Genomic DNA, 8,672 nt, shown 5'->3' with positions numbered 1-8,672 from the left:
CAAGCGCAGCAAGCGAGATCGATTCTCCTCTCGACCGCCGTAAAAAGGAACTTGTTGATAATGTAACTTTTTTGGAGGCACAGTGCACAAGTGCAGAAGAACACTTGGCAAAGCTCAAAGGCGAGAATGATTTGCTACAGCAAGTGACGCGTGGAAGAATTTGCAGTAATTGTCATCAGCCTGGCCATAACAAAAACAATTGCCGCGGTGTAGCTTGTGATTCTCACACGAAATGTAAATTGAAAGACAGACATCCTGAACTGGGAAAATCAATTAGCGAAACGCAAAAAATGCTAACCTTATTGAGGAAAAACAAGGAAACTGCTAAGCAAACTCTGGATCAGTTTATTATGCAGCTACAACGTTCTCGCGGGAATTTTTTCGCTATTATGCGGCCGCGCCTGAAACGCCTGAATCCAGTGAAATATCTAAACCGTCAAGAACTTGACAAAGATCTGCTTTACCTACAGAAAGCTCTAGAAAATAAGGTTCCCCCAGAGTCCGAAGATTGGCGTTTGCCATACCTAATTGATACCTCTAAAGGCCAAGTAAGTGCATCGATAACTTCAAATTCTTCGCATGTTAACCCGCCCGAAAATTCATTTCATGGTGCGGGTTTCAGTCTAGTAAACAACAGTGGAGCACATTCAAACATGTCAGTGCGATTCCATCCATACATGTTGTAATATTATTGTTAAGCCGTTAACAACTTTGTGTTGAGATTTAGTAGTAACATCTCAAGGTGTACTTTTTTGCTTTAACTTGGGATCGGGCTACATCAAAGGATATAAGCGTTGTGTTCTGCAAGCAAACCGAAAGTGTTGGAGATACTGTTTCCCTGCTTTTTCTGTTAGAAATTTCCTCTTGACATACATGTAACTTTGCAAGTGTGAATGATAGGAAACTGAAATTACAAGGTTTAAAATAAAGTTGAATGTTTCAAGTTGTTGTGAAAATTTATCTACGAAAACGAAAAGTACATGTTATATTTATAGATTTGTATTGACCACTGTGTATATAGCAGCGTTACATATCCCTAGGCTTTCTAGTATGCGCATTTATGGACAAGTAAACGACGGACTTTTGGGAGGCAGGTCCGTTTATTATATCTGTTATATTAGCGGAAAGAGATGGCGGGATATTCACTTTCCTTTCGCGTAGTATGCATATCAGGTGAAAAAGGCATTCCCTCGCGAGACTTCATGTCAGGTCGGTTGTTCCGAAGTCTGCTTGCCGCTCGCTTCCCATTGCATGTAATCGCCCTAATATCAAATAGTTATGTGTCAGATAAAACGTATTTGGGAAGGAAGTAGCGAAAATTGGGGTGGGGGATTACTTTGCGCAAATAATACCAACATTTCAAGTACCGGTAATCTTCGTTGGCGGTCTTTGCAGTTTGCACCCTTCATATCACGGAAGCGTTTGCCTCAATATGTGGAACTCCATGGTCTATCAAAATCAACATCGAGGTTCAGTATGCTACCTTTATTTATGTACCTTATTTTATCGTTATAGTTCATCTGTTATTTTTTAGTTGTGTCTTGCAACGCAGTTCAACCGTGTCGAACGACTGCAACGTCGCTTGAGTAACCGTAATTTTTTTTTGTATAATCCCTAAAACCATGTTCTGGATGTGGCTCTCAATATGAAGGAATAAAAGTTACATTTTAGTTCTCGAAAAAGACGACGGGTCTCCTCCAACAAAACAATTTTTTTTTTTTCGAGACAGAGTAGCCTATGGAAACCCATTCGCTGTCTGTGGTTTCTGTGGTCTGAAGGTCTCGCATGTGATTGGTTACAACACAAAGAACATTCCAGACATATTTTAAGTGTTCACGGTTTAATAAGAAGGAGTGTAAAGAATTAAGGCACAGACATAAACCCGGCTTCTCTATTGCCAATTTAGTAGAGCGACTTAAAAGGAGCCCTTCTTTCGGTATCTTACACTACAAATTAAGAATTAGAGAATTAAGGCACAGTTATATTCATGACTATGTACACCCACAAATCCTCGTCATCGACGATTCAGTAGAGCCAAATAAAATTAAACGAGTCCTTCTTATGCTATCTTATCATTTAAGATTCCTTATGTAGCATAAAAAAAACACTAATATATAGATTTAGCCAAGCCTATAAGCGGAGCTCCACATATACATTTTTGCCTGAAAATACTGTCATTAAAGGCAACTATTCATGAAGGATCCATAGCCAAATAAATCTTGTACACGAATCGCAGAAATCCTGCCACAAGCAGTTAGAATACAGAAAAAAATATAGAACTTGAAACCGCGATAAAATGAAAAATAATACCTGAGCAGCTGTTAATTTTAAAAAACAAGTGACCTCAATCTAAACGTGAGCCTGCGATATGGTCACGTGATACTAGTCAGCGGATACCTAGTTTTGACACCTGTCAATTGATCATAACATGGATACCCAATATCAAAGATGTAAGCCGATGTTAACGTTAATGTACGTCGGAATAAAAGATGACATTTACTTCCCCCGTTAGAGCTGCCTTGGGATTCCCCTCCCGCTTCCTCTCCGTCTGTACGGCGGGCGCGCGGGCGTACACTAACCAAAACGAAAATTTCTCAGCTTGATGTAGTCCATCAGCTGAGATCACAAAATTTGGGTTTATGGCTCACTTGTGGGGAACAAACGAAACATGTCTTCTCTTAATCTTTGACTATTGAGCATCATAAAACAACCTCGTCCCCAGGGTGCTTTTCACGAGGTTGATCATAAAAAAAACGTATGATAGCCAGGTTGGAATGGTAGCTTTCACTTAGTAAATCGAGGACGCTTTCCATTCGACCAAAAATTCCGGAAATTTCGGAACAAGCGTAAATGGTACAGAAATTTCCTCGGAAAAGCTCCAGAAAATCCGGAAAGTGTTGACTTTCCGAAATAAGAACCATTCAACCGAAAACCCCGGAAATTCCAGGAGCAAAACCGAATGGAACTGAAATTTTCCGGAAATTGTTTTCGGAAATTTGGGTCTACCTTGCGAGGTTGTCCTCTTTTCCGGAAATTTTGGAAAAACTACCATTTTACACTCAGCCCAAGTTTCTTTGGCAGAACGTTAATTAGCGATTAAAGCAGCTGAAAGCAGCTACATGTGTTAAGAAAGCATTCTTGAAACTCCGTGGTTAAGGTCGCGGGGACACCTTTGGCTAATCATTATGCATTTATTTAAAGCGTATGCACGAAGTACAACGACTGTCATCGACAACTTAACGAGCGAGTATTTGCATAAAGACATGAGCGCGCGTGTGATTTGATGTGTTCGCGTGTGAAATTGTTTGTGAACAAAATGTTTACTCAAAAGTAAATTAGGGTTCTCAAAAAAACACATTTTTATTTGATTTCTAAAACATAAAAATGCTTGAACTATTAAGAGATTTTACCCAATTTACAACAACAACGCTTACCTTAAGTCGTTAGATTGAAGGAAGTCTATGGCCTAACATTCGTGTAACTCAGAGTTATCATAATAATATTCACTGATAAACAATCGTGTCTTTTTTGTTACAAAACGCATTGTTCTCACAATTAAAGCGTGGAATATAATTACCATAATTTCCATTTGGAAACCGTGTTTTAATCGGGACACCTTCGGAAATCTCAAAGTTTGGACTTTTCCAACAATTTTGGGGCTAAGAATAGAGCGCGGATACAGAACTTCATGAGCTGCCACTGCAGAGAGGTAAACTAGGCATACTGTAGTGTGTCATAACAGAAGCGGAATTCTAAAAGTGCGCTTTTAGAGAAGGCATTATATTCAAATTTGCACATTTAAACCACCAGAACTTGCTGGCAAACTTTAAATTAAAAAATCCGCTTCTGTTATGACACCCTAGAGGTATTGACTGATTAGTTTTTGACAAGATCACAGTGTGCTGTCTCCTACTCGTTCCTCAAACTCAGCCCCAAAATCAAGTTCTTCCCAATTTGGAACTAACGAGGCTGTTACATCGCCGTTAAGTGCAATCTACCAAATAAAAGATCACATTTATAATCTTCTATCATTTCTGTATGTCTCAGTAAAATTTGAGCCTAATCGCACCCATAACAGCCGAGAAATAAGCGTGGTCAAATGCAGGTCAAGCAAAATTTCGCTTCATGAATTTATTCATGCTGTAGGTGTCCCCCGCGACCTTAAGGTCGCGCAGGACCCTTGCTCATTTATATATTCATTAGCCAAATTTCTTGTTAGAGTGCTGTCTTGTAAAGCTTTAATTCACTACATTTTGAATATCGATTCCTCTAAAATTTAATAAGGATACCCAGGGATGATGGAATAACATCATGATTGTCCTTTTACTGAGAGATGACCGTTGTCTGTGATGTTACAAGCCCTTAAAAGTTTAACTGAAGATAATGCGATTTTGTGTCCAAGTTTTCAGCTAGCACAGCGCACCAAATTAAATGATTATATAGCCTAGTGATAAATCGTAACTTCTTTTGTGTTCCCACTAGAACGAAATTTTCGATTTCAAAAACTGCTACAAGTTAATGGCTTCTAAGAGAGTAAAAATGTGAAATCTAAACTTTGAAACATGCTCTCTTCATTTTGAGAAGGAAATTTAAAAATTCGCTCTAGCCAGAACACAATAGAGTACACCAAGTTTATGTTCCTCGCGAATCAACTCTTGAAATTCTATATCGGCGGAGAAAACTTGGACACAAAATTGCAGGTTTTGAGGCTTCCGAAGACCTTCCGAGTCGATGTTTACAACAACGTGTGCTTTATTTAAAGCTGTGAATCTAATTATGATAATTCGCTATGTTCCAGCGCACGGGATGCGAGGCTGAGAACAATACCGCGTAATTACTTGTACAAAGAACTCTGAGAAAAAAAATTCTCATGAATATTTCGTTTGTTGTCGGCTTCAGTCGTCGCAGTTCGTGCATACTCTTTAAATAAATACATACATAATGATTTCAAGGGTCCTGCGCGACCTTAACTCGGTTGCTTTTCGTTGTTGTTTTGCAGGCGGCAGCAAAGAAATGTACAAATATTTATAACGCGCGTGCAGGCTACGACATTGTATTGCTCATTAACCCTATTCAGACCGGGGGGGGGGGGCTTTTGAGGCCCGCGGTGACTTTGAACTCTTATAACTTTTTTAAGATTCAATCAAACGCTGCCAAACTTTCTGACTGTTCCTAAAATTTATCTGGCAATAATTTGGTAGGGTTGCATGATGTGTCAAAAACTTGACATCGCCATGGCAACGGCATTTTGACAGGCATGTTTTCCCAAATTTGTAATTTTGCGTGCTTCTGTTAATAAAAATTAACTTTAATGGAATTATTTTTACATTTTTACGGTTTTAAAGCACAGTTTTATTGCTTTTAAGTACTTTGCAGTAATTTTGGGTGGTTTTCTGGCATTTTGGAAAAATTTTGAAATCAAAGATGGCGGATACAAGATGGCGGCATACATCCTATAAGTTTCATTGTGATTGCTTAAATATTCTGGAAGTTACATAGGGAGAGGGGGGGGTGGGGCTTCCGGACCCCCCCTCCCGGTCAGAGAAGGTCCAAAAAAAGCCCGGTCTGAATAGGGTTAATTTCTAAAATTGATTAAAACTGTTTACTTTTGGGAAAATTTGATATGATCATTGCTTCATTTTGACATAAACACTACGTGGTATGCAAATATTATACAAGAAAAAGGCCGAATACCACTAAAATCTCTATAACAACATTGATTTTTTTTTTCAGAAATTAAGAACCTTTTAAGAACCTAATAAGCCTAAATTTGTGTTAATAATCTTTCATGTAAAAACCTGTTTAGGCTAACCTGAAAAACAATAGGTTCTTACTCGCGGGTTTTTACTTTACCACAGTGAGAGCAAGGAAATTTTCTGGTTGCGAGTCCCGGTCAGAGGTTCCATAGATAGTCAATAGAACATACACTAGAAAATAACATATAACTAATGCTATGTAAAACACGCAAGTGTTTATTGCACTTCCCTTTAATTGTACCATGATTAAGTTATTTTCAGCGTTGGAACTTTGCACTGCCTGCTGTTGAGCTGGTCGCGAGGTTTCTTTAAGGTTATGATGTAATGAGCATTCCTGGAAATACTCTTGGCGTATTTACCCGGTGGGAACATGACACAAAAACATGACGGTGATATTATGATGATGAGAGTGTTTAATTAGTGAATAAATCCAGTAGCTCTTTATCTTCACTTCCCTCTGTCATGAGATCGTCCAACACAAGGAATCCACCATTCGGAAACCACTTTCGCAATAATAATAATAATAATAATAATAATAATAATAATAATAATAATAATAATAATAATAATAATAATAATAATAATAATAATAATAATAATAACAGTTCTTAGCACGCACTTTACATACGTCTCAGTGCGTTTACATTTGAAATTTAAAAGTAAAAATATAAAAACCCGATTTAAATCACAATCAGATAAAAATGGGAGGTCGTAGGAACACCTTCGTGAAAATGTACCCCAGCCTCTTGCATGTTTCGGAATCCATCTTGCCGGGCTCCGTAGCAATAATTAATGACCTCAGGGGTGTACTAAACAACTCTTCTGAGTGACCCAAAAGTAACCACTCGGTAAAGCAAGTCTTGCCACAGCCAGATGGACCAACGACCAGAAACGTTCATTCCTTGTTCAGTTATAACAAAAAGACACACCGGTTTTCAAAAGGCCCTGGAGTGTCGCACTCGTTTATTTACAAGCCTTCTAAAACTTTCAACCTTTTCAGGGTTCTCTTCAGGACATTTTTATATTTCCTTTTTATTCAAATAGATGGTGTCTAGTTTTCCGTTTGTTTACAAAACATCTTCCTTTTTTAATGTATTTATTTTCATTCTAAAAGAAGATAGTTCCTAGTTTTGTTCTGTTTTTTACATAACATCTGCCTTTTTAAAGTGTCTAGTTTTGCTCTGTTTGTTTACATAGCATCTGCCTCGCAGTCTTCACAACTGCCTTTCGAAGGTCGCGAAGGCGCCAGCAATACAAAAATGGATTGATGGACGAGTTCATGAATACTACAGTAACAGCAAAGAAATTTTCTGTTTTCCATTCACTGTCCGAGATTCCATGGCGAGTCAATAGAACATACATTGGAAAATAACATATAACTAATGCTATGTAAAACACGAAAGTGTTTATTGCACTTCCCTTTAATCGCACTATGATTAAGTTATTTTCAGCGTTGGAACTTTGCACTGCCTGTTGTTGAGCGTTGATTTGTAACCGATGTCGACGGACAATTAGATAAATTTTGGTGTAAGAAAATGCGGAAATTATCAGACAAATAATTATAACAAGGCCTGAAAGAAACCTATGTACACGAACGCTCCAAAACTCAAAACTTGATGTAAGTAAGCTAAATAACCATGTAATCATCAAAGTATATTTGACACGGGAATTAGTTACCAAAGAAGCATATCTCATGTGATAGTGAAGAGCCAGAAATCGATCCACAGTGATAGCTGTCATTGTCGTAAGAGAAACTAAAATTAAGGAAGGCCCTGACATTCTCCAAAGAAGATATATGCAATTGTACTCCGTAAGTTCTTCAGCAACAAAAATCGGTTGAACAACGAATCCAACAAGAAGGTCTGAAACGGCGACACTGCAGAGCATAATCATTGAAGGGGAGCGAATAGAAGGAGTTCTTATTATGGCGGCCAATACCAAAGCGTTGCCCAGAATGGATATGAGCATCAGTGGAGCATTAAGAACACAGTTTATGATTATAATAGTTCCAGGAGAAGAGTTGTCTTCATTTTCTGAATGATGGTCTGCCGATCCGTTGTTGCTCTTGTTGGTACTATTCATCATCAACGATAAGTGAACTTTTAGGTTTGTTAAGGTGGTTCGACTGGGTTTTTGAACAGTTTATTACCAGTGTTTTATTTATGCCCAGTATTATATTGACATCGGAGTGGTCATAGCAACGCAATGACGTCATTTTCTTGCTATGACAACTCTGTTGTCGATTTTAGACTGGTCATAACAAATTTTCGTCTATACCTTAAACAACTGTTCCGACGTGATTTTTTTTGATAGTCATAGCAGTGGCGACGTAGTCAATTCGCAAACTTAAGTTGTGTTGCCCCTAAAAATATCCAGTCCAGCCATCTTAAATTGCTTTTTTTTACACTTAAAAATAAGAAAATAATGCTTCTTTTTGATTCAGAGAAAAGCATATAACAAAACTGGTCCAACAGTGGTGACGCCAGCAGAAAACCACACAGTTTAATGCATTTTCTTAAACATCCTGTGAAACATGCTCCTGATGTTTTTGTTCGTGAAATGTGTTCACTACCTATTCATTTTTTTCCTAAAAGCGACACCAAGTTTTGGCGAAATTGGCTTGTAATTTAAGTATTGCTTCTAAGGCAATGGAAGCCAGTAGTCGGTATACAATTTCTTCATATATATGCAAAATTAAGTGCGCCGGCTAGAGTTAAGTGACTTTTTTTCAAGCGTGGGTTGAACAAATCTTTCTTAGATTCCGGAAAACTTTTTTTTGCGAGGGAACCATAATTGGGGGCAAGTTTATTCAGCACAAGCATCTGGCGCAGGTGGTCATGTGGCTGCAGGCATTTTCTTATAAAAACAGGGTTTTATAAATGCAGTTCTGGAAGTTTCGGCGTTATTGTATTCTAG

The 8,672-nt window shown here is 38.1% G+C and overlaps 1 protein-coding gene across 1 annotated transcript; it reads right to left on the bottom strand.

The window, feature by feature from the left end:
* Positions 1 to 6,926: 6,926 nt before the first annotated feature.
* On the bottom strand, positions 6,927 to 8,020 carry LOC144637901 (melanocyte-stimulating hormone receptor-like). The gene has a single exon (XM_078496991.1). The coding sequence runs from the start codon at positions 7,839 to 7,841 to the stop codon at positions 6,927 to 6,929; it is 915 nt and encodes a 304-aa protein (XP_078353117.1). The 5' UTR covers positions 7,842 to 8,020.
* Positions 8,021 to 8,672: the final 652 nt, after the last annotated feature.

The sequence above is a fragment of the Oculina patagonica genome, chromosome 14 (genome assembly GCF_052425735.1).
Source record: "Oculina patagonica isolate OP01 chromosome 14, crgOcupat, whole genome shotgun sequence".
Taxonomy (NCBI): Eukaryota; Metazoa; Cnidaria; class Anthozoa; order Scleractinia; family Oculinidae; genus Oculina; species Oculina patagonica.
This window is presented reverse-complemented; position numbering and strand designations above follow the sequence as displayed.

Excerpts from the sequence above, each read along its gene's own strand:
- LOC144637901 (XM_078496991.1), bottom strand. The coding sequence starts at position 7,841 with ATGATGAATAGTACCAACAAGAGCAACAACGGATCGGCAGACCATCAT.